The 27,486-nt window shown below is 41.6% G+C and overlaps 1 protein-coding gene across 1 annotated transcript in view; it reads left to right on the top strand.

Annotated features, from left to right (window-relative positions):
- Nucleotides 1–27,486, top strand: part of ANK3 (ankyrin 3) — a 411,799-nt gene that overhangs the window by 39,115 nt on the left and 345,198 nt on the right. Inside the window, exon 2 of the mRNA XM_072129790.1 lies at nucleotides 23,771–23,809. Within this exon, the coding sequence (XP_071985891.1) occupies nucleotides 23,771–23,809 (39 nt within the window). The remainder of the gene's footprint in view (nucleotides 1–23,770; nucleotides 23,810–27,486) is intronic.

Here is a 27,486-nt window from a genome sequence, read left to right on the forward strand (position 1 = left end):
CATCATTCACATATATATAAATGTACACACATATATGTGTGTATATACACAGTAGATGCATAAATACACATTATATACATATATATATACACAGTAGATGCATAAATACACAGTATATACATATATATATACACAGTAGATGCATAAATACACAGTATATACATATATATACACAGTAGATGCATAAATACACAGTATATACATATATATACACAGTAGATGCATATATACACAGTAGATGCATATATATACACAGTAGATGCATATATACACACAGTAGATGCATATATACACAGTAGATGCATATATACACAGTATATACATATATATACACAGTAGATGCATATATACACAGTATATACATATATATACACATATAAACACACAGAAAAACACATATGTATATACTTACCTGTTAGGGTTGACCGGGTGCCTGTTTGTTCGGGCGGGGGGTCTTGCCAGTGCTCGTTCGCCAGGGGGGGGAAGTCGGTCGGTTGTTGCTTATTCGGCCGGGAAGGAAGGGGGGGTCGGGGTTGGCGGGTGCATGTTTCGTGCGGGGGACGGGGGGGGGGGTGAGCGAGCGGAGCGGGGGGGGGGGTGAGCGAGCTGAGCGGGGAGCAAGGGGTGGTGAGCGAGCTGAGCGGGGGGTGGTGAGCGAGCGGAGCGGGGGGTGGTGAGCGAGCGGGGGGTGGTGAGCGAGCGGGGGGTGGTGAGCGAGCGGAGCGGGGAGCGGGGGGTGGTGAGCGAGAGGAGCGGGGGTTGTTGAGCGAGAGGAGAGCGAGCCGGGCGGGGAGCCGGGGGCGGTGTTTAGCCGGGATTGAGCGGAGCGGGAGCGGAGAGCGAGTGAGCGGACCAGGGGGCGGGGAGCCGGGGGCGGTGTTTAGCCGGGATTGAGCGGAGCGGAGAGCGAGTGAGCGGACCAGGGGGCGGGGAGCCGGGGGCGGTGTTTAGCCGGGATTGAGCGGAGCGGGAGCGAGCGGGGTTGCTTGTCACCTGTGCCGGAGGGGGGGAGTGGCGGGGGGCGGCTCCCCATGCAGCAGGATGAGTGGGCGGGCAGTTTATGCAGGGGCTGGATCGCCAGGGAGGCGCTCACCAATGCCCGGAGGCGGAGGGCGGCGTTCGGCTCATGAGGGGGGGCACGGGAGGTGCGATCTGGTGGGGGCCCCTAGGGGGGCAAGATGGTGGGGGCCCCGGGGCTAGAGCCCCGGGAGCCCCGCCTATAATCCGGCCCTGGGGCTACCACTAGAACATCCTGCAATTGCTAGAATGTGAGTTTGCAGGATCCCCTGAACAGCAGAAGTCAGGTTTTCCATTAACTTCAATGAAGCTGTGGGAGAGGAACATCCTGGCAGAGTTATGGAAGTGATTTGGGCACTGGCTATGACCATGACCACAAGTGCATATATGATATGAAATTAATAATTAATTCTTTATTTCTATAGCGCACACAGATTACGCAGCGCTGCACAAAGCATGTCAAATTGGTCCCTGTCCCCATGGGGCTCACAATCTAAACAACCTAACAGTATGTTTTGGAGTGTGGGAGGAAACCGGAGGAAACCCACGCAAATACAGAAAGAACTTACAAACTCTTTGCAGATGTTGACCTGGGTGGGATTTGAACCCAGGACCCCAGCGCTGCAAGGCAGGAGTGCTACCCACTCAGCCAGTTGTGGGTACTTGCTCCTGGCGCTTGTGGGATTTTTTTGTACTGAACCTTGAATCACTGAAATAAAATGATGTCCAGAGTTCAGTTCAGTTCAGTTACTCTAGGTTCAGTCCCGGGAACCCTGCTAGTGCATGGAACAATTTACTCACTTATGGGGATCAGTTTTAAGTCCACTTTCTCATATTAATAGTCCCCCATGGACCAAACACTTCAATTTTGATCTGCCAAATTCGGTCCTTAAATTATTTGTCCTAAGTGTTAAAGTTATCCACAGTATAGTGGATGACAAGGTGATCCAACTGTTGGGACACCCACCGATCATGATACTGGGATCACCACAATCCAGGGAATGGGGATCCTGTTCTCAATATGGCTGGAGCAGCAGGACAAGCATGCATCCTATATGTTTTATCTAGATATACACACTGGAGAACAATGTATGATCATTTAATTTTTTCACAAATGGTGTAATCTGCATTGATCAACATTTTGAAGGATTTTTTGTAAGTGGTACACTATGACATTAGAACAGTGTTTCACACAATTACCAAAGTATATCAACATAAAACCTTTAATGATTATCATCATATTTTTTTCAAAATCGAGAACAGCAATGACTGAAACACAGAGAAAGATTTCCTGATGGTTACAACAGTCACCAGTCACTAGGAAGTGCACAGGTCTTTGCTGTGAATGACTTCAGCACATCTGTGGCCACAGGACATCACTAGTCTCTCACACTGCTCTGGTGGGATTTTGGTCCATTCTTTTTCCAGTCTCTTCCACAGTTCTGTGACTGTTGTGGGATTCTTGCCATAACTTTGTCATCAAGGATTTTTCAGAGTTTTTCTATTGGGTTTATATCAGGACTGTGGGCAAGGAAGGAACCACAAGTTGTTGAAGAAGGTTCTGATAAATAAAACCTAAAAACTCAAATCACCCCCCTTTCCCTAGAACTGATATAAATAAACAGTAAAAATCATAAACACATTAGGAATCAAGGCGTCCAAAAATGCCCGATCTATCAAAATGGCAACAACGGTTTTTCACTGCATTTAACCCCGTAACAGAAAATAGCACCCAAAGTTGAAAATGCCACTTTTTTGCCAATTTAAAAAAAAATTATAAAAAGTGATTGAAAGGCCATACAGTCCTAAAAATGGTAGCATTGAAAACGTCATCAAAAGTCGCAAAAGATGACACCATACAGCTCCGTACACCAAAGTATGAAAAAGTTATTAGCGCCAGAATATGGCAAAAAATTTTAAAAATTTCATTTTGGTATGAAAACATTATAAAACCTGTACAAATTTGGTATCCCTGTAATCGTACTGACCCAAAGAATAAAGTAGACCTGTTATTCGGGGTGTACAGGGAAATCCGTAAAATCCAAGCCCATTTGGCATTTTTTTCTCGCTTCCCAGTACACGGCATGGAATAATAAATACCATCACTATGAAGTGCAATTTATTTAGCAGAAAACAAGCCCAGCTCTGTACATGGAAATATTGAAAAGTTATAGATTTTTGAAGGTGGGGAGTGAAAAATGAAAACGCAAAAAACGAAAAAGGGCTGCGTCGGGAAGGGGTTAAAATACTGCTTTTTTACACATGGGATGTATTTACATATGACCAAACAATGACCTTGACATGTAGCAAATTGTGTCTAATTTTAGACACCTCCTGCTCCTTCTCAAAGGTCACAGTCTGGTGAGATGACATCAGTGGGGGAGGGACAAGCTGTACAGGAGCACAAAGATGGAGGCAGCCTGCAGCTCAGACAAGTCACATGTGTCACAAGTGTTTTTTCTAAATTTATCAAAACCAAAGTCCAGCCCCTGTGACTACCCCAGGATTTTGTCAGAATGCAAGAGTAAGTTATAACACACAATCATATTGTAATGCAAATACTTAGAAAAGGCAGAGAGGCAGATTTGCACTGCAGGTGTCATGGGCTTTTACCATCTGTCTTTAGTGAAAAATAAGGTCCCTGGTGACAGGTTCCCTTTAAAAGACATCTACCACCATGATGGACTGCATGCAAGTGAGCCTGAGGTGCTCCAGGCTTCATAAACGCCTATGTAGCCTGGAGCCCATTAGGCTCATTTGCATACAGTTCTTCATCCTGGCAGTAGATGCCCTTTAAGTTTTTCTCTCAGTTCACTTTTTGATCTGCTCATTGTCATTGCGCCGGATCAGCAATAAGGAATTTACAAGACTAGTAAACCCTTCTAATGATACTCTAATCGAATAAAATTGAATGGTTTCCAAACCAAAAAACACATCTGTGCTCCCAAAATGTTATCACTCCACAGTATACAGCATAGCATTGTGAAACTGAGAAATGAGTGTTTGATATTATATACAGATCATAGTGCCTGCGTAATATCCAATAGCAAAATTCTACCCTTCCTCATTTTAAGAAGCCAATTTACAACCCCCATGCAGAATAATATCCCAGTGGAATGAGGCTTTTAGAACTGAGTGCTAAGTGGTTAATTACTAGCCACTCAGGTTTGTGAATTAATTGCGTTAATTTTTACACTGACGACTAATAATTATGTTCTTTTTATATTTGCACACAACAGAAGCCTCCTAGTATGACCGCATGCAGCCAAATATTTGTGTAGAACGAGTCACAGGAGTGAAGCCCCTAATGCAGTGGTGGCAGGGGTGCCGGAGGTGGCACTCGGAGCCCTTTCTGTGGGCACTCAGGCCATCGCCCCAATTTCCCCAAACAGGACCAAATCTACCAAATCTTCCTGCAGTCCCAAGCAACTTAAGAGATGCTGCTCTCAGCGCTATATTGAAGCGGCAATTCATTGGCTGTTTCAAACTGAGAAGGTGTTGAAAGAACTGCATTGTTTTTGGAGGTCATCCTGCTGGACCCACCATTATTTGCCCACCTTCTTTCAACTGTATTGGTGGCCTTAAGAGAGCCAATACAATTGAACGATGTTTAAGAACTTGTAGCAATAAGTTACTGCTTGAAATGCCATGTTGGCTCTTCATGATAAATAAGTGGATTTTGGTTGTAGTTTGGGCACTCTGTCTCTTAAAAGTTCCCCATCACTGCCCTAATGCCTCAATCTAGTGTCTAACCCTATGGAACATCTATATTCCACACAAGCAATGGTAAAAAAAATGGCCACCCGGTGGATATTAATGCTACATAGTATCTAATTATCGCTACAATGTGTAATATTCTACTGGCCACTGGCGGCAGTTTACCCTCCTGCCCCCTCTTTATACTTATGTGGATCTCTTCTTGTGTAGATTTCCCCAAGAAATTTATAGCAGCAAAAAGATAACAAAAACAAATTTTTTGTTGTTTTAAAAAAATTTTTTAAGGCAGATTTTGTTGTATTGTCAATTTTATTTCGTGTGTGTTTTTTTTTTTTAATAAATAAATTTCAATCAATGGGAGATGTCTTAAGAAAAATACAATGGGTCCTGACATATGTCTTGAGTCCCCGGGGTCTCTCGAGTGTTTTGTGTTGCTATGTCATGCTTTCTGTTAATACCGGAAGCCATTATGGTAGTCTGAACACAGCCTAACGTTCATTTTATCTAGTGCTGGGCGCATCATCCCTCTGATTCACCCTCCTCTACTCACGACTTCACCAGTTCAGTTCTTCAAGGGCACCTTTCCCTGCTTACGCAGTAGGGGCTGTGTCATTTTTAACTCTTTGAAGACAAAAATGTCAAATTCAATAATGTTTCCAGGGCTGCTTATCCCACCAGCCATGAGCTGAGCTTTATTCATACAGCAATATCCATCTTGTATTAATCCAGGCTCATAAATTGTCTTTGTGCTGCTTCACTTTGCTTTTGCATGCATCTTGCAGAGAGGGTCATATCACATCCAAAACAAGAGGAGGTGGGGGGGGGATGATGTATCACCATGGCAACAGATATTGCTACCAAATCCTCCAGTGCTGTGTGGCCACTTCAGAAAGAAGAGCATTGAATAAAATGTGTCACTTCTCAATGATTGGTGGTTGCCATGGTAATAATACAGTTATTGTCATGGCCCATGATGATGTTGTTATGGCTTTTTTTTCTCCTGCAAGTCATTTTATTTTTTTTTATGATGTGTTTTTTCTTTTTCCTGCCCTGCTGTGAGGCAGAACTTTTTCGGGAGGAGTTAAAGGAATGTTCTCGGCGTTAACGAATGTTATTTCCATGACCTTTTGGAAAAGCATAAACGATACAAAGCACCTTCCGAGGTCGCTGAATACTTGTTGATCATATATCATCTCTATAGTCTACAGCAATGTACAATGTTTGGGACTCATTTCCCTAAGGATCTCTGCATGTTTGCTTTTCTATGGTCCTGTGGTCCATGTGACACTGGAAGATGAGGTCCACGTACGGCAACCATGACAGCCTAGAGTCTATATAAGACTCCAGGACCTATTATTTATGCAGATCTGTAACAAAGTGCTACCGGCACATTGTTGCAGCTCCATAGCAAAACTGCCATATTCAGCAGTACAGTAGTATATGGTAGTCGTGATTAGACCCCCTAGGAATAAAGTATACTAGGGGGGCGGAAAAACATTAAAAACATTTTTTTAAAAAGTAAATAAATAAAATAAAAGTTCAAACCAGCCCCCTTTCATTACAATTGATATAAATGTAAACAATAAAAAATAAACCTGTTAAGTTTTTAAAACTCCCAATCAATTAAAATAAAAAAACAATTATTCCCTTCAGTAACCCATTAACAGAAAATAGGACCCAAATGTCGCCACTTTTCCACCATTTTTCAACACCTAAAAATGTAATAAAAGGTCACCAATAAGTTGTACAGTCTCTAAAATAGCAATGAAAATGTCATCTCACCCCCCCAAATATGACATCTTACCCAGCTTCGTCTGCCATAGTATGCAAACGTTATTCATGTCAGAATATGGTGCTGATAGCACATTGTAATGAATGAGGAAAATCCCCATTTTAATTTTTGTAAATGTATGAAAACATTATAACACCTATACAAATTTGATATCCCAGTGTTTGCACCGACCCACAGAATAAAGTAGACATGTCATTTGGAGGGCAAAATGAAAGCTGTAAAGCCCATAAGAACATGGCATGTTTTTTCATGAATTTCATTGCGTTTGGATTTTTTCCCCACTTCCCAGTACATGGCATGCAGTATTAAATACTGTCACTATGAACTGCAATTTGTTATGCAGAAAACAAGCCGTCACAAAGCTCTTTAAATGAAAAAATAAAAAAATATATAGAGTTTTGAAGGAGGGGAGTGAAAAATGGAAACGCCCAAACGAAAAAGGGCCTGGTCGTTAACGGGTTAAATGAAACCTACCATGAGGAATCTACTATCAGAAGTGGATCTGATAGTAGATTCCTCCTGCCTGTCCCTGCCCTAATCTGTAATTTAATAATTCTGGAACCTAACTTGTTAAAAACTTTTTAGTGATATGTAAATTAACTGCAGAGGCTACTGGGGCGTGTACTAGCCTGGCCGGGCTCCGGGAGCTAAGGATAGTACACGCCCCAGTATAAACAGAATTAAAACTTCTCTAAAAGCTTTTAACCTAATTAAAGAGTTGTTTGTATAAATTTCCATTGTAAAATGTGTTGGAATCTTGTGTTCCTTAGCCGGCTGTGAAGAGCAGCAAGGACATTGGAAATTGCCTATGTATTCTTAATTAGTATTTTATTCTGCCAGTGCCTTCTTCCTGCTGTGCTTGTATCAAGCCCTCTAGAGTACTGGTGTTTTAATGTCACATACTTTCCACTTCCCTCTTTTGCTTGTCCATTAATTAGAATCTGTGGATGATCTATAAAAATAACACAAGGATATTTGTATTTAACCCTTTAAGGACCCCGCCTTTTTTTTTTTTTTTTCTTTTTTTTTTCACTCCCCACAATCAAAAATCTATAACTTTTTCATTTTTACACGTAAAGAGCTCTTTTGCGGCTTGTTTTCTGCGTAACATATTGCACTTCACAGTAATGCACAATATATTCAAAATGCAGTGAAATTGGTGAAAGAAGCATTTGCGCTGTTTTCTTGTGGGCTTGGAATTTACGGCTTTCACTGTGCGCCACAAATGACAGGTCTACTTTATTCTTTGGGTCGGTGCGATCACAGGGATACAAAAATTTTTGTATTTAATGTTTTCATACATATACAAAAATTAAAAACTTGTGTAGAATTTTTTTTATTTTTTTATTTTGCCATCTTCTGGCGCTAATAACTTTTTTAAACTTTGGTGTACGGAGCTGTGGGTGGTATCTTTTATTTGCGACTTGTGATGAAGTTTTCAATGCTACAATTTTTAGGACTGTACGACCTTTAGATCACTTTTTATTGATTTTTAAAAATATTTTTCAAAATGGCAAAAAAGTGCCATTTTCGACTATTTTCCATTAGGGGGTTAAATTCAGTAAAAACGGTTATTATATTTTGATAGAATGTGCATTTTAGGATGCAGCGATACCTAATGTGTTTGATTTTTACTGTTTATTTATATTTATATCAGTTCTAGGGAAAGGGGGGGGGTGATTAGAATTTTTATGGTTTTTTTTAATTATAATTTATTTTTTTGTAACTTTTTAAAAAATTTTTACCTTTACTATTTTTCAGACTCCCTAGGGTACTTCAACCCTAGGTTGTCGGATTGATCCTACCATATACTACCATACTTAATGTATGGCAGTTTATGGGGATTTTCCTCCTCATTCATTACAATGTGCTGATAGCACATTGTAACAAAAGGGTTAAAACGAGACGGCCTCGGGTCTTCGGAAGACCCGAGGCTTTCATGACGAGGGATTGCCGCTCCCCGATGCCTAATGCGCTGCTAGCACCAATCGCAGGTGTTACCGGTAAGTCTTTGCAGCAAATACTTACCGGCTATGGAGCCCGTGAGCCCTCTCCATGTACCCGCAGCCGACCAGTGACGTGCTATTACGTCACGGTTCGTGAAAGGGTTAAAACTTATACGGTCATAACAAAAAAAATTGCATCTCCTTTCACTTCTATAGTATTATGTATGAAGGCATAGAAAAAATTTTTTCCTAGGCCTCATGCACACGAACATACGGTCCTTAAATATTTGAACAGAGACACAAATTCACTGTTTTCTGATACATATTCAAGTTATAGTTATGTAATGGACATGGTCATCAAGTACAGACTTTCAGCTTTCATTCGAGGGTATGCACATTAAAAATGGATGAAGGGTTTAGGAGTTTTTATCTCCTTAATATGTGCCAAGGGACCAAAAGTTAATTGGACAATTGACTCAAAGGCTGTTTCATGGGCAGGTGTGGACAATTCCTTTTATGATGTTCATCTCCATTTAGCAGATAAAAGACTTTTATAGTTGATTTGAGTTGTTGTGCTTGCATTTGGAAGATTTTGCTGGGAAGAAAACGTGGTCAACGGAGTTCTCCATGCAGCTGAAACAAGCTGTGAAAACAGAAAAAACTCCATCCCACAAATTGCTAAAAAATTAGGAGTGGCAAAATTTATAGTTTGGTAAATCCTATTAAAGAATATGCCAATGGACGCCTATGGAAGACAACAGTAGTGGATGATTACAGGATATATTTTCATGGTTAAGAGAAACCCCCTAACAACAGCCAACCAAGAGACCCAACACTCTTCACGTTGTAGGCGAATCAGTATCCAGTTGAGGTGTGAGGATTCATTAGAAATTTAACATTCTATCTGCAATTATTTAATTTGTCCAATTACTAAAATAAAGGGACCGTGTTTAAAAAATGCTTTAGTTCCTCATATTTTACGCAATAACTTTGCCATTTAGAAAAATGTTGTCTGTCCAAATGTTTATAGCTGTATATTTTGGAAGCACACAGCCCCATTTATTGTTATGGCCTCATCCACATTACCGTTTCTGCGGCCCTCTGCACAAATCACCTACCTATGAATTTTAAATGTGTGCTATATGCAACATCCCTGCCAATGCATAGGCAAGGTGGTTGTTGCGAATAGCACCCTCTCTCTACTTGTCAGGATCTATCTGGTGAGCCTGAGCATGCAGAAGCTTTACCTAGGAGAACTTAGTAATTGCAGCTGTAGCCACTGCCTGGTAAGGCAAGGGTTAACAATGCATAATGCTACTGTCTAATGATGTTCTTGTAAAGCAAGCTGGAAGCTTAGTGGAGGAGTGCTACCACCTGACCAGGGAATATATAAACCCCTGGTGGGCAGGAGCACATGGTCTTGGATTCCAGTCAGTAGATGGAGGAGCAGGTCCAGTGTGCAGCTCCCTGCAGAGCTGCTCTCCAGACCCACTACCAGGAAGAAGAGGTACCTCAGGCTGCTGCCTGATACCTGAGGGCAAGTCAGGAGACTTAAGCCCCGGAGCAGAGTTCCCCATCTGGACTCGGCTCCATCCCTACCAGCCCAGTCTGCAGTTCCTACCAGGCTGAGAGTAACCTTCCTGCGAACCAGCTCTCACCAACTCAACAGGCTTGCTGAAATCTGCTGTTAATTGTTTGGCCGTTGCCTGCTGTTGAATGAAGAACTGTAAGTTGATTTGCACAAAGTTGCCTCCGTCTGATCCCTGGATACGGCTGCTTACCACCACGGGCTCCCCATTCTACATCACCCAGGGACTAATCCTACAGACACTCAGGGGTTGCCCCAGGGAAAAACCATTGCATCAGTCTCTCCCTCATCATTTCTTGCACACACCACTTGCTTAAGACCTGCCAGGCTGTAGGACAGCCCTCTGGTCCCCATACCTAACTTGTGTTCCCCTTTAAGGTATGTGATATCACAATGCTAGTAGAAAAGACATCAGAAATTATGTTGGAGATGCATTTTTTGGCTGCTCATCAAACTGCTCTTCTGTTTTGAAATACAGGGGTTTTAGTATTTATTCCCCTGGGACATTTCTTCATTCTTCAAAATGAAAAGGAAAAAATGGGCACTCACCAATAAGCCGGCTCCAAAAGCAGTCTCTTTTCTGTCATTGCTGCAAACAAGCCATGCGGGGTAGAGAAATTACCGTATATACTCGAGTATAAGCCGACCCGAGTATAAGCCGAGACCCCTAATTTCAACACAAAAAAACTGGGAAAACCTATTGACTCGAGTATAAGCCGAGGGTGGGAAATGCATTGGTTACAGCCTCCCAGTATATAGTCTGCCAGCCCCTGTAGCATACAGCCTGCCCAACCCCTGTAGCATACAGCCTACCCAGCCCCTGTAGTAAGAAAAAAAATAACACTGTACTCATCTTTCCGACGCCCCCCATAGGTCCTCTTCTGTCTCAGACTGTCTCAGACAGAAGAGGACCTATGGGTGACGTCAGAAAGATGAGTTTTGTCTTTGTTTTTAGTTGACTCGAGTATAAGCCGAGTTAGGGTTTTTGAGCACAAATTTTGTGCTGAAAAACTAGGCTTATCCTCGAGTATATAAGGTACATCCTGAAGCGCAACAACGTCAGTTACGTGCCTTTAATTTATTAATTTGCAAATATTTTAAAAATGCAGAGGTCACATACAGATCAAAGGCTCCTGTGACTTCTATGGAACTTCTGGGACAGCCAGCAGGATGAGCTGATCCTGGATCCTCCTCTACAGGGGAGCTTCATTTTCACTATACATGGTGCTGTGTATTATGGCCAAGTATCTCAACTTTGGTCTTTTATATATGTTCATTCAAAGGCATCTAGAACAATTTTCTGAGGACAGACAAGACCAAAGTGTAATTGTTTGTATTGTGCGATCCAGATACAGCACTGCACAAACATAGGGAAATGCCAATGTCAAGGATTGAGGAATTTGTCTTGTTTTGCAACCACAGGAACTTGGTACTCTGCAACCCTTGTGGGACTTCAATTTTTTGCAACTTTTGGTTTTTTGTTACTTTTTTTACTTACTTTTAGGCTCTGTTGGTTGATGCATTTATCAAACCAACCTTCGATTAGCAACGCAGAGGGTGGTAATCCAGTCAACAACTTTTGCCCATAATTCACACTTCCGTATGCAAGCACACTGAGACTCAACGCACCAAAAAGATAGGGCAGGTCGTATTCCTTCCCGGATTTGCACCATGTCAGCCCAGGTCTCTATGGAGAGGGGAGCCATGGGTAGCACTTACCGCCTTCTTCTCCACCTGCTTTGCTGATCACGACTGCTCACAAGGACGTGTGAATGGAGCCTAATACTTTTTGCATGCTTGCAAAGTACCAATGTAACAAGACTAAGAATGATCGCTGTTGACGATTGTCACAAAAAGAAACATTCTGACATAGAAGTGGTAAACAACTGATCCACGATGCGCCCATTTGTTTTATTTAACAAACCTCAATTTTTATGTAGTGAAAACCCTTCCTGATGAGGTTCTCCTCGGCAGCACAATGTATCTTTCTCTTCTACCCTAAGGCAAAAATCAGTTCTTGTCTTGTGCCAAAGAGCAAGATAAGAAGTGAGAATTGAATTAACCTTACTGAAGGAATAAAATGATTCATTGTTGTGAAGCAGTATTTTAGGATTCTGTCTCTCGGCACGGATGGGCGGTGTATTGGGCAGACATGTGTTATCACAGTTTTTTGTGAGGAAGTGTTTGGAATACTGATCAAGTCACAGATGATGTTTTGGTACCTGAGGGAACAGTAACACAAACATTTCAGTTCCCTTCGATATAACGGTCATATCCACGATTTTACACTGGCTTTTGGATAAAATACAGGCGGTCCCCTACTTAAGAACACCTGACTTACATACGACCCCTCGTTACAAACGGACCTCTGGATTTTAGCTGACTTTTGCTGTACTTTAGTCCTATGCTACAATAAACTACTATAACAGTTATCAAAGGTGCCTGTAATTAAGATTTATTGTTAATCCTGGTTCTTATGACAACAAAACATTTTTAAAATTCAATTGTCACAGAGACCAAAAAATATTTTGACTGGAGTTACAATAATAAAATATACAGTTCCGACTTACATACAAACTCAACTTAAGAACAAACCTACAGAAACTATCTTGTATGTAACCCGGGGACTGCCTGTACCTAAAATAGGTAAATAATGTTCATAAAATAATATAAAGTGTAATGAAAGGTGCGTCATCTAAAAATCCTATATATACTTTATTCAGGTAAAATAAAACGAGTCCCGACTATGATATTATGTGTCAGCATCTGTTCAAGTAAAAGTGTCAGGAAATCTGCTCATCCTGTGTTTTTGCCTAAAGTCGCATAGATCTGCATAGGAGCTGTGTACAGAAAATGATAGACAGGCTTATATACCACATACTACAGCAGAAATGTCATACAATAAATACAGACCTCAGACCAGACAATACATATCCCATAAAGCAGACACCATGTCACTTAAAGGAAATCTTCCACATCATTTTAAAAATCTGACCACTGGCATACCTTTTATAAATTTATTCGAAGGCTGATTGTTGCTAAACAAAAACTTTATATTTTATGTAAATCAGACTGAAGGGCTCTGGGGAGTGTTTCTAACCCACCCTCTGTAGGTGAGGTTGCTTCCCCTGCTTGAAGACATGCTGCCTGCAGATAGGACACTATATACAATCTGCTCAGCTCCTCCTTCTCTATAACATGCTGCCTGCAGATAGGACACTGTGTACAATCTGCTCAGCTCCTCCTGCTCTATAACATGCTGCCTGCAGATAGGGCACTATGTACATTCTGCTCAGCTCCTCCTGCTCTATAACATGCTGCCTGCAGATCGAACACTATGTATAATCTGCTCAGCTCCTCCTCGTCTATAACATACTGCCTGTAGATAGGGCACTATGTACATTCTGCTCAGCTCCTCCTGCTCTATAACATGCTGCCTGCAGATCGAACACTATGTATAATCTGCTCAGCTCCTCCTGCTCTATAACATGCTGCCTGCAGATCGAACACTATGTATAATCTGCTCAGCTCCTCCTCGTCTATAACATGCTGCCTGCAGATCGAACACTATGTATAATCTGCTCAGCTCCTCCTCGTCTATAACATGCTGCCTGCAGATAGGACACTATGTACATTCTGCTCAATTCCTACTGCCCTATAACATAGAATATATATCTGCTTACTTCTTCTCTATAGTGTGCTGCCTACAGATTGCCCTGCATTTCCATGTGACCAATTCCTTTTAAGACTAACAACCATATTTTTTTTAATTTTGTGCTCTAAATATACAGGTATGTAAGATTGCTAAAAATGTCCCCCATCCTCCCAGAAACGTGACCATGAAATTGTAGCTTTTATGGAAATTAAAATTACCATTTTTACTACTGCTCCTAGTTTCCACCTGCTGATAATTACTTTTCACGGTGGGATGCTAAGAGCACTTATAGGCTGATGCAGATATATGGAGACACATCTAAATAAAGAGGTGATTGACATCACAGGACCCTTTTAATTATTGAGAGGAAACAGATGTGCTGGCAAGATTAGTTTTAAAAATATCTATCTAGTTTCTTCAGAGCTGTCCCACTCCTAATATGTTCATGGTTCATGTGCCAATGGATGTATTCTAATTTATAATCTATAAGATTTTCTTATATATCACCTTTTTTTAATAGTACAAATGGATGCGGTATGTTTCTCTATTTTCATATGTGGCTTCAAACCTTCTTATCATTGGTTACAAATAGTCTTACTGATGATATTCCTCCCTATTTAATCCTCTTATATGACAGCATTAAAGTTTTTATACAAGTATAAACTTATGGACAACAGACAGGACAGGGAAACCTAAAACTCAAGCCCCCAACAGCCCAGCCTGCGTGCCTCTGCGTATCCTACACGATAAGGGCCAACCTGAAGACTGTCCCTCCCTGCACCAAAGTATTGATATGTAACAAGATGAACAAAGTGGAGGTCGACAATTCGGGTCACAACTAAGATAGTGTACAGAATCGTCAAGAATGTAAGCAAAATGCTAAAAAAAACCCCAGAAGAACAGACGTATAGCAAGCAAAGTACATCACATTTTTAACCAGCAATGAGAATAGCAAACACAGGACATTCATAAGAGTAAGGAGTCTGCTCTAGATGAGAAGGGCAGAGCTCTGAGAATGAGAGCATAAATCCTGGTTCAGAGCAAAGTTTGCAGATAGTTGTGCAGTCCAGCCGTAGAGCACCGTTCAACCAGTTACAATTCAGCGTGTTGTCAGAGGTAACAACACTTTGTAGTTGCACATCTACTTTGTGATGAGATGCAGATATCACGCAACATGTAAATAGACAATGGGGCACATTTACTTACCCGGTCCATTCGCGTTCCAGCGGCGGCTTCTCGGACGAGCGTTCGGGTCTTCCGGCGATTCATGAAGGTCCTGCGCCCGATGTCCACCAGGTGTCGCTGGTCCGCCGAGTTGCGTCGGAGTACACTGATCTCTTCCTGGTGCATGTGAGTATGGCCCGTGCGACCAATTTTTTTGTTTTAAATGCGGCGGTTTTTCCGAATCCGTCGGGTTTTTGTTCGGCCAGGCCCCCCGATTTCCGTCGCGTGCATGCCAGCGCCGATGCGCCACAATCCGATCGCGTGCGCCAAAAACCCGGGCCAATTCATGGAAAATCGTCGCAAATCGAAAATATTCGGGTAACACGTCGGGAAAACGCGAATCGGGCTCTTAGTAAATGACCCCCAATGTCACGATCTTGTGTAGGTTTATTATTATTACACTTTATTGCAATTGGGTTTGATAAAGCTTCACTCATTTGCATTGTACTGTGTTTTCGTGCAATATATTGTTGCACAATTCATAGCCCAAATCCTGCAAATAATTTGTCATGTAAAAACCCATTCTAAAGATGACGGATATTCCAATTTTTTTGTAATAAATCCTGCAAGTTTGGCTCATTCCGTCCCAATAAAAAAGTGTAGATTTTCTTGGACTGTTAGTGACCCTAAATGCTGGTAGTTCACTCCGCTCAGATAATTCATACTGTTTTATGCAATTAAAGTTATTTTCCAATATATTTTCTTTATCAACCTCTCTGCTTGCTGTCCACTGGAAGTAAACACAAAGCTTTCTATAGAATGACAGCAAGCAGTGATCTAGAAAATCGTTAGGCATTGATACAGAAAGTATATTTGAAAATCGTGTAACTTTTCCTTTCACAAACCATATAAATTATTTGCTAAAAGTGGACAACCCATTCAACAGGACATTACAGAATGTCCCGTTACAGCCTGATCTCCGCAAAGAGCTGAATCAAGGGAATATTTTCTAGCTATTGAAACAGTTAGTCTTTAACCTCATTAACATCTGTCTGAAGTGGACAGACCTCAGAATGCTTTCATATACACTGCTGTCTGTCACGGGTGGTCCCATGACCCATATCTCGGGTCGGGGGCTCACCAGTACCCCTCGCTCCCCTCAGACCCAGCGCCACATACCTGCCCTGACCTGTTGCTACGACTCTGACTCCGTACCTGTGCTACCCGTCCTGACCTCCTGCCTGTCCCCGACTACGAGATTTCCTGCCGTTTCTATATCTTGTCCTTGGCTGCCACTGTGGACCGGTCACGCCTGTGGAACGACCTGGTGGTACCACGCCGCAGCAAGTCCAACCCGCTTTGCGGCGGGCTCTGGTGAAAATCTGGTGCCACTAAGACTCCAGTCCCAGGTAGTGGCTTGTGTCATCGTCCGCAGTGGTTCAGAGGATCCACAACCTCTCAGCCTGACCCTGACTACAGGAGAAAGAAGCAGAAAAAAGACACAGTGAAGGTTGCTGTTATTTCTTACTCTATTAATTTCTAAAATAAACAAAAAATGTCTTCAAATGTTTAATGACACTTTCAGTTATCTGATTTTTACCTACAAATGTGGTTATATGTGATACGTGTTTCTTGGCTAGTTTCTCTCATATTGCTGCCAATGCACCAAAATACAAATAAGTATTGCTGAAGACATCCATTGCCAGTGTTGTGATTTGGTTGATTTCTAAAATTATGGTTAAAGGTACACGTTACTATGCATTCCCAAATATCCCATATATTTGTGCTTATTGATAAGGCCATATAATACAGAAGTGCTGCCGATAATCACATATCAGCTGCAAGATCCACCTCCCTCCTAAGTCTGTTCTTACCTGACCATGTACAATGCGTTGTTAGTCTTAATAACATTTCAGATATGTTTAACTGCCTTAATAGCAATGTTTTATAAATGATATATGAGATTCGAGGTCCCTTGATATCCCTGCACTTACTTCCTGTTGCCATAGGCATTCATTAATATTCCGGGGAGGCCTGGTTGCCATGGCAAAACATGTAGTTATAGAGGTGTTTCCATGGTGACTCTCCACCATTAGGTATCTACAAGAGGCTGGAAATCGTTGTGTCGATAGCTGTGAAATGACATCTCTTAATATATGATGATCAAGGGTTATTTCAAAGACTTTGAACATTTTTTTTATTGTGTTGAATCACTTTTTATTTTCTAGCTGAAACAAATGTGACAATGTGCTGGCTGTATGGAATATCTACTAAATTATTTCAATTTTTGTAAATTTTTTTTTATATATATAATTTTTGTATCAATGGATTCAAAATTAAATAAAAGTTTACTACTTGGTGGCAAACTATGTCATAGTCATCACATTGATTTATGCTATTAAATAGGCTAGTGCTAAATAGATATTATTAATTAATTACAATAGTTATTATTATAGATACACAGTTCGTTAGAAGCTTAGGCTACATAAAAGATGACCTGTCACCAGATTTTTACCCCACCTGCTAGTGAAGAGTTTTATGGTCCTCCCCATATTACCTATAATTATCTGCCACTGAGGCTCTGTTCCTAATATGCAAATGAGTAGCAAAGAGTCAGTTCTGAAAGGAAGAGTCATGTTTTCTCCAGGCTGTTGGTGAACCCCGCCTCTTTCTTTTGACTGAAAGCTCTTTTTTAGATCTCAGTCTAAGCAGACAGGAACTCCTTTCCCTGTCCACATCCTGTCTTTACCAGAATGCCATCCCTCTCACAGAATTTTTATCTCTCTGTTGTAAGGATACGCAATGAGGATTCCTTATTAGTGTTGAATGGATCAGTACTGAATATTGCAGGTTTGGGTTCCTGGACAAGAACATGGACTTCAGTGGCTGAATGTGCATGGGTAACACCTGGAATCTGTGCAGGTGATTTTCCTTATATGCAGTTGGCAAAGCCGCCAGGGGCATCTAATTGGTGGTGGCGCATGCGCACGGCCATTATTTTTTGGGTCTTTGGATTTGCAAGCACTGATTTGAAGACAAATCCCCCTGTGTCTGCTCATCATTATGCCTCAAGTATCCTTACAACAAAAGGCCACAATGTAACACTATTTATGCGCATACAGTTGAATACTTTCTTACTTTGTATTAGAATGCTTTGAAAACAAGAGGAGGAGTCAATAGAATCACTGACTGTTGCCAATGTTTTCTGTGTCTTTTTAGTGACATAACTATCCTTAAAGGAAATCTACCACCTTCTTTGTAGTAGATTAACTGTTAATACTGCAGGGTAGATACTTCAGGGGCTCTAACTATTACATGCCCCTCACAAGCTCTTCTCCACCTTGCTTCTCCCCTGCCTTTCTGCCAGAAATCTCAACTGCAGACAGCTAATACTCTGTACAAACACAAGATTTTCTTCAGGGAGGCATAGTAGAAGTGCTGTTAGGGGTATGACCTAGCCAAAGCCCCGACAGAGCACTTGCAGATCATTTACATTAAAAAAAATTTACTTGTTTTCCAAGTAAAGAAGCAGAGTTGCAAAGACACATATATTTCCCATCAATTATTAATAGTTAATATAAGTAAAAAGGAAGTGGTATTTTTTTTTTTTTAAATGGATGATCACTGCCTCGTTGCATCACTGGGGTCTTCCCACATGGTAAACTCAGTGGAGGCTGGGGATGGATGCAGTACAGTTGAATCTATTCCCCATAGGCTATTATGACTTCTGCTGAGCATATCAGTCTGCAAGAGGAAGCAGTATGGAAAAACATGGCTTACTGCATTTTTTTTTCATCCATAGCGGAAAATAGCGGCCAAAGTCGAAAATAGAACTTTTTTGCCATTTTAATAAATATAAATTCTATCAAAAGGTCATACAGTCCTAAAAATGGTAGCATTGCAAACGTCATCAAAATTCAACACCACCCACAGCTCTGTACACCAAAGTGTAAAAAAGTTAATGGCGTCAGAAGGTGGCAAAATATTTTTTTTTTTGTACACGAGGTTTTAATTTAGTAAATGTATGAAAACATTATAAAAACCTATATAAATTTGATATCCCCGTAATCGTACCCACCCAAAGAATAAATTGGACTTGTCATACAGTGAAATCCCTAAAATCCCAGCCCACAAGAAAACATTGCAAATGCGTCTTTTCACCAATTTCACTGCCCTTGGATTTTTTTTCCGCTTCCCACTACACAGCATGGAATATAATATACCATCACTATGAAGTGCAATTTGTTACACAGAAAAAAAAAGCCATCACACAGCTCTGTACATGGGAAAGTAAAAAAGTTTTAGATTTTTGAAGGTGGGGAGTGAGAAATGAAAACACAAAAACAAAAAAGGGCTGCGGCGGGAAGGGTTAAAAGAATTTGTCTATCAATATGTGGTCGGATAGGGTCTGCCACGCATCAACCCACTAATTAGTTGTTCAGCTGGTGGAAATCCCCAGTGTATAGAGCCATGTGCAAACTGCTCCATACTGCGTCAGTGCTGTTTTGGTGTAATTATATGACAGGTTACGTGACCATTTGGCCTAATGTGAAAACGGAAAGCAGCGAAAGGGTCATGTGTTGTCTCAGACTATTGGGAACTCAACATTTGAATGGTCACTCATGTCATTAGTATATGTTGTCACATTAAATTTTATGGCAGATATAGGCCTTAATTAAATAAAAAAAATGCTTTCAATATTGTCGGTCTTCATTGCGTTGGACAAGCAATACTGTACAGAGTCTGAGTTTTAAGCATCATTAAAAAGCCCCCTACAATGGAATTTTTTTTGTTCTATGGTTAAGCTCTATCTTTACAACTAATTCCTCCTGCACATGGGGTTTGCATTCTCAGATTTCAAACCACAGACTCATGTGTCATCGGTGTTTGAAGTCTGATCACGTGCAGATCACATAACAGTAGAAATTATGGCCCAGGCTGAAACGTGTGCAGTAATCGGACGTGGTCTGAGTTTTACAGCTTAGGCAAGTGAGCTGACTGCCTAAACTCTAAAACTCAGACCAGGTCCTATTGCTCCACATGCCTGGAATTATGGCCTGGAGCTATGAAATAATCCATGTTCATGTCTATAAGCCTATAGAAATACATTGGAGGAGATGGCTTCTCTGACAGTTTTCTGTAGGAGAAACCAGTGAATCTCCCCTTCACTGTCAGTTTTCTGGCTTGTCAGACCCACAGGCAACTATAGTTGGGTTGGGTGGAGGACAGGCTGGGGGCATGAAAACCGGTAGAGATTATAGTAGAAAACTCTGCCAGTTTCGCTCTGGTGTACAGGTTGCCACTGGTGGAATTTGCATCCATATTGACTAAGAGGCTGGAGCCTTTCCGTGAATACAGGCTTCAAAACGCAAGAAGTGGCAGAAATTAACCCCTTCATGCTGGCCCGCAGGCTGCATATTGCAGAAAACGCCCACGTCTAATACCCTCGGTCGGTTCTAGCACCGATCGAGTGTATTAACCCTTCCAATGCTGCCAGCAAAGCCGCCAGTGTGGCCAACTTGGTTCCGACCGTTGTTTCCCCAAATGTCATTGGGGGATGGCGATCGGTTGCCATAACAGCCTCAGGTCTTCGGCAGACCCGAGGCTGTCTGGTCTCTGCAGATTTGTCACGTAAAAAAGTTATGAGCGAGAAATTAGCTATAAAAAACCCTCCATCCTTAAGGGGTTAAAACTAGCGTACTTCACACCAGTCTTAATGAATTCCCCCATTGTTTCAATGGATAGCACATGGTTCAAAACAAAGTTATTTACTGACAATGCTTCATTAAAAATCATATGCAAATGATCTGAAATACGATGATTTACACAGGGACATACATGGAAATTTGCATTAAGTTTAGAGTTTTGTTAGTTGTACATGGTACTGTATATTGACCATATGTCCATATCACATAATCCATATTGTAGATGTTTGTACATATTTCTTTCCTCTATCTTCAGTTCTTCCTTTGTGTTCCTTTTAGTGAATATATGTTACATCCCGGAGAACAAATCAAGCGTTTGGGAGTAGATGGTGCTTATGCTTTAGAAACTGTGACAAGGAAATCACAGGTTCCAGTACATGTTGCCTGTGTTCTACTTGTGTGAAAACTGACAAAGAACTCTCTCAGTTTTACCAGAAGCGTCAGACAAAATGAGACAAAATGCTAATATAAGAGAAGAGCTCAGCACACTCTCTGCTTATTATATGTATGTCATATAGATTTACTGCAGGTAGAGCTAACTTTGAGGGCAGAAGCTCCATTAGACGATCACCCTATGTATATTTTGCAGTAATTGTAAAGACTTATGACATCCGCTTCTGCATAGTGTTCCGCATCATAATGGACATTTGTTGGACTGTTTATAAAACGTGGTTGCATAGACCCTTGTGCTCTGTTTTTTTTTATTATTAGATTTCTATCACTAGTTGATTTATTTGGCCATTTTGCAGATGTACATTGTTAAATCTTGGCTGCCTTATGCACAAGCATTTCATTACTGTACATTTACTTAGATTAAGCCTCTATCAAATAAATGAGTAGCAATGCCAGAACAGCAATACAATAATACAGTGGAAGTAGGGATTTAAGTTAAAGGGCTTCCCACCAGGGTTTTTAACGGGCTCTCCTCACGTACACCCTTCACATGACAGTCCCTTAAGGCCACTATATCAGTTATCCCCAAACCAGGGAAAGATCATATAGTATGTGGCAGCTATCGCCCTATCTATTTAATTAATGTGAACGTCAAGCTATACTCAAAGCTCTTGGCTAATCGGTTGGCTCCATCCCGCCATTGGTCATCCACGGGGCAGGGCTTTCTGCGAGGAAGGGAGGCCCGGGACAACAATAACAAGACTCTGCTGTTGATTTCTCGGGCCAAGTCCACGAGGCAACCACTTTGTTTGCTCTCGGTGGATGCTGAAAAGGCTTTCGACCGTGTGCACTGGGGTTTCCTCTGGGCAGCCCTGAATCAATTGGGAGTGGGGCCCCGGTTCCTGGGAATGATTAAAGCTCTTTATTCATCCCCTTTGGCCCAAGTCAAAACTAACGGGATCTCCTCCACACTGTTCCAAATTAAGATTGGAACCCGCCAGGGTTGCCCCCTCTCTCTGCTCCTCTACATTATTGTAATGGAACACCTAGCCGTGGCCCTGTTGGGAAACCCCAGTGTGCACGGTCTCCAGATGGGGTCTAAACATTACCAGGCTGCCATATATGCAGACGACCTGTTACTGTATGTATCACAGCCCTGGGTCTCCTTTCCATCCATCCTTGTGGAATTCACCCCTTTCGGCCTCCTTAGCAACTTTAAAGTTAACCTTTCCAAATCAGAAGCCCTAGATGTCTCTCTCCCTGAAACGGAGGCATCCCTTCAAGTGGCAGAGATCCCTCCCCCCTGCCCCTTGTCTTTGTCTGGTTTGTCTTGTTCTGTTACGTTTGTCTCCCCCTGTCTGACATTGTTTCTTGATGTATCAGCAAAACGGGTGCAGGGCATTTTTATTACAATTTTCACATATCATTATAGTCCATTCCTATACTCTATTTCTTTGTGATACGTTGATGATGTTGTGCTCATACGTTGAGGTCCTGCGTGGCCACCCTTTATTCTTTCTTAGTCTACTTTATTCATGTCTATGTTGTTTCTTTCAATAAATGTGAATTAAACATAAATTAAAGGGCTGGCTTTGTGTGATTGTATCGTGGGATTCTCTAGAGATAAGTATTCTAATTCTAAAATAGTGGTGGAAAAAGAAATTGCTAAAATGAAATGTACTGTATACATTTCCAACTAAATAGTGTGTCAGCACAGAGCTTGCAGGGGGTGTCCCAGAAATAACACTTGCTAGCCACAGGATAACGGATAGGTATCTGATCACTGGAGGGTACCACATCTGTGACCCCTATTTATCACTTGAGGTAAGGTCCTCATGCACTCAATTAAAGGAGTGTATACCTACTACTCCAATATGGGACTGTCAGATGTGTTTCAGTTCTATAGAGGTGAACTAAAATGAGTGAACACAACTGCATATACATTCAAATACGACTCTATTATTCCTGAAACTTCCTGTGACTTTTATCCCTGTATATTGGTGTGCAGTATTGCCAGCGCAGATGCGCCAAAATCCCCTACTAAATGCATCACAAATGGAAATCGTCGGGTCCGCAGACCATTAGTAAATGAGGCCCACAATCTTTAAGGATCAGGTCCTGCTCTACAGCATCTGACTGCATCCCTGATGCTGACCTTCATCTTGCTGTGGGTGGTGATCTCTAAGTCAAGAGGCTCAACTCTTCTACTGGCTGGTCCATCCCTGGCCCTCAGTGACTATACTTCTATGACCTTACCTGCCATCGGGACCCTACCTACCATGTGAGTTTGCTGGCCCTTGGTGACTATACCTCTATGTTGCAAGGTAGGTAGGGTCCCGATGGTACGTAAGATTATGTTAGTATATAATGGGGCTCATTTACTAAGGGTCCGAATTGCGCATTTTCGTCGGGTTTCCCCAAATTTTTCCAAATTGCCCAGGGATTTTGGTGCACACGATCGGATTGTGGCGCATCGGCGCCGGCTTTCACGCAACAGAAATCGGGGGCGTGGCCATCGGAAAACCCGACAGATTCAGAAAAACCGCGGAATTTAAAAAAGAATTTGTGTCGCAAGAATAGCACTCACATACACCGAGATGGAGGAGGTGAACTCCAGCGGTTCCATTAAGGTAATTTTTTCTAATCACATTGTTGTATAACAACAATTTTTCATCTAGTAACAAATTTGTTGTAAAAGGTGAATAAGTTTTCTGGTCTTTCTGGTATAGTGCTGGATCCTTCCAGAGAAATATATTTTACATAATAACAAGATAAGCCTTCTTTTCTCTTTAGATTGGCAGACGGTCGTCTTCACCTCGGAGCCCATCAAAGGTAAAACTTCATTTAACAACAATGCACGTTATTTTTATGAATTGTGTATTTTTTTTCCCATTGTACTGATCGAATAAACTTCTAACTAGTGGCAAAGCTAGGGGGGTAGCCCATGAGTAATAGCTGAGAGGCGACTTCTATAAGCTATTGTCAGCAGTCATAAGTGGTTCTGAGAAACACATCCAGACGGTTACTTCACTATGCTCATTAAGAAGAAAAGAAAGAAGAAAGTGCTAGAGAAAGGAATCCATTTAGAACATCAAGTTACTCTTGATAATTATAAGTGAGGTAGTGTGGAGGAAGCATTTATAAATTCAAAACTGAATAGAGATGAACGGACCAGAATATTACATTTGGGTTCAGGTGTGTCCCAGACATATTGCTGGATTGGCGGCCAAACAGTAAATCAAGCAAATTGATGCCCCTGGCCAACTAGCTATGGCTATGATTGGCCTGAGGTGTAGGCCACCAATCTAGCAATATGTCGGGGACGTATGGGATTTACCCGAACCTCAAACCCAAATGGAAAGTTTGGGTCCACTCATCTCCAATCACAATCTAGAATTAGTCTTGTAATTTGAGTACTAGGAATCAAACATTTAGCGTATGCCAAATGTGTAAATGCATTCTTCTGCTCAAATTATTATTCTGGGGTTCTGGTAAACTTTCACACTTCTCCAATCACAGGTAGGGCCCTCCCCTTCTGTTTTTCTGTGGAATTGCTACACACAGCTCCCACTCTTATTGTACCCCTAAAGTAAAATAATAAACTGGCAAATATTCCAAAACTGGCAACGTTTCGGCTTGTTACCACCTTTCTCAAACCACACCGAAACGTTGCCAGTTTTGGAATAAACTCTTCACTTTTACCTGCTTGGATTTGGAGTGCTGCTTCATTTTTTGGATTTTATGCATTATTTTACTTGGCTAGAAAATCCCTTTTAAAGGAATTGTAAACGTAGACACCGAGACCTATGTTATTTGTTACTATAATTGGTGTAACATAACAGTATAGGACTGAGTGACATGAGGTATTGTATATTGCCAAGAACCGTAAAACCATGCAACTGCACACAAATGTCACAGGACTGCAATGGCTGAAGAAGCTGAATTGAATATGAATATGTTCTCAAAAAGTACATATGTCCCACATGTCTATTATTGGAGTTCAACTTGTACAATGATTTAATTGTGGTAGACAGTGATGACTTGTCAGAACCCCCATCCACACTAAATGCGTTCTTACATCACTTTATACTACAAGTTTCTCTTTAAGGGGTTTTTCGGGTAATAAATAATAAGGACCTATGCCTTGGTTATATCATCCATATCAATCAGTGGAATCAACTGTTACAGACAGCTGCCGATGCTGCATCGACATAATGGAAAGAGGCAGGAACAGATGGTTTGGTCTAGTTCTCCTCCCATTTTCTACAATAGGTGTGGAACCACAGTACCACGACACCGCAACAACTCGATAGCTCCCTCCACTATGTAGTTGTAGCTCCGAAATGGTAACTGGTGGGGGCTCAACACCCAGCACTCCAAACAATCTGAAAGTGGTGATATATTACACGAGGATAGGTCATCTATATCTATTTCCTGCGGAGTAGAAGTTGAGTGGTTGATTTGGTTGGTCTCTAGATGAAAGAGTCAGCGTGCATGGTGGGCCAATACTTCTCTTTGTGTTGTGGGGGAATCGGGGGTCACACAGAATCCTGTTCTCATGATCTTTGGGAGTCCCAGGCGTTGGACTTCTACTAAACAAGCAGCTTCAAAACCTGTGCGAAGTTGCAATTGCTTCATGTAACACTGTATAGTTTCTCCAACAAGTACAGAATTGTCAAGTGACAGGGACAATATTTACATACCCCCGACACAGTACATAAAGAGTAACTATTGTGATATAAAACGGATTACTTTTGCTTCTCATGTCACATCCAATCTTTACTTCCTAGGTAAATACCATGCAAATCCTCACGGAAATGTATCATCAGAATGTCCAGTAGCAATGGGTTACAGTCTGTGCCATGTGTTCCTCTCTGTAATAACAGGAGGACAGGAAGCGCAGGACAAATTTAAACATTTCATATTGGGTTTCACTGAGCCTAGTGAAGTTGTATCCCGTAATACTGGCACTATATGAGTGAGTCTGTTTCATTTCATATATTAAATAAAGAGTTTTCTGAGATGTTATCAGATATAATTTTATTATTTTATGCCATAATGTAACATATTGTAAGGATATTTAAAAGGAAAATTAAACTTAAAAAAATGTACTCTCCACTGCTCCCATTGGTTCTTATGCCATGTGACTTTCCGTGACCAGTGTTGCTTCTCCATATGTCCAGTATATGATATACTACACTTCTAGAGGGGCTTACAATACACAGGACATATAGGAAATTGTCATTAAGGAAAAAGGAGTACAATGTATCTTATACTATGGTATGATACCATGGTATCAAATATAAGAGCCTTGAGATGTTGATCAAGCGATTCAGTGGTCCTGCTACTTACTTTCTCTTTGTAGACTCTCTGTGGATCTATGTTTATATGTGTAAGAACTGAAGAATAGGATGGGCTGCAGCAGGAGAATAGGACTATTTCTGCTCTCCCCTCCCCTTTTCATGTCTAATGGAAGAGATTTATTGAAATGTGGCTAACCCCTTTAAATCTTGAATAATACAGTATCCTGTATTCATTTATCTTCAGTCTTCCCCATCCTCTGCTCAGAATGGCAAATCTTCTCTACAATTTCCCAGTGTAGGTGACAGCTGGCCAGGTAATGTAAGTGCAAAACATTGGGGCTCATTTACTTACCCGGTCCTGTCGCAATCCAGCGGCACGTTCTCCTTTGAGGATTCGAGTCTTCCGGCGATTCACTAAGGTCGTGCGCCCAATGTCCTCCAGGTGTCACTGCTGCACCGAGGTCCGCTGAGGTTTGCTGGAGTTCACCAACCTATTCCTGGTGCATGTAAGCGCGGTTTATCCGAATACGTCCGGTTCTCCGACGGCCATTCCCCCCATTTCCGTCGCATGCATGCCGGCGCCGATGCGCCACAATCCGATCATGTGCGCCAAAAATCCGGGGCAATTTGGCGCAAACCGGTAATTTTCGGGAAACCCGACGAACAAGAGCGGTTCGGACCCTTAGTAAATGTGCCCCATTGTGTCAGGCAGAGAATAGTCTAACAAACTGAAAGTCAGGGTAGGTGGAAAACAGAAAATTGCCTGTTATTTTAAAAGACCAGGTGACCAATCCATTAAAAAGTAGAACATGTCCTAATCACAGCCATTTTTAAGGATCAGGGAAATACAAACGAACAAATCTGGCTTCAAGAGCAATCGTCCACTCCCAGGATATCGTAAAATATTTGAATTCTTTATTGGAAAATACCATGCAGATACAAAACGGCGTTTATCCCGACTCAACTTGCCTTCCATGTCCTACGTTTGTTTTTTATTTTTTGTATCTGCATGGTATTTTTGCAATAAAGAATTCAAATATATTACGATATCCTGGGAGTGGACGATTGCTCTTGAAGCCGGATTTGTGTGGCATACTCCATTGAAGCTGGTGGGATCCGTGCTCGAGCTATCCACTTGATTACCTGCTGCATCCAGGTGAGCTGACAACGCCCTTTGCTATTTCCAGATCAGGGAAATACGGATGC

This window comes from Engystomops pustulosus, chromosome 11 (genome assembly GCF_040894005.1).
Source record: "Engystomops pustulosus chromosome 11, aEngPut4.maternal, whole genome shotgun sequence".
Classification (NCBI taxonomy): Eukaryota; Metazoa; Chordata; class Amphibia; order Anura; family Leptodactylidae; genus Engystomops; species Engystomops pustulosus.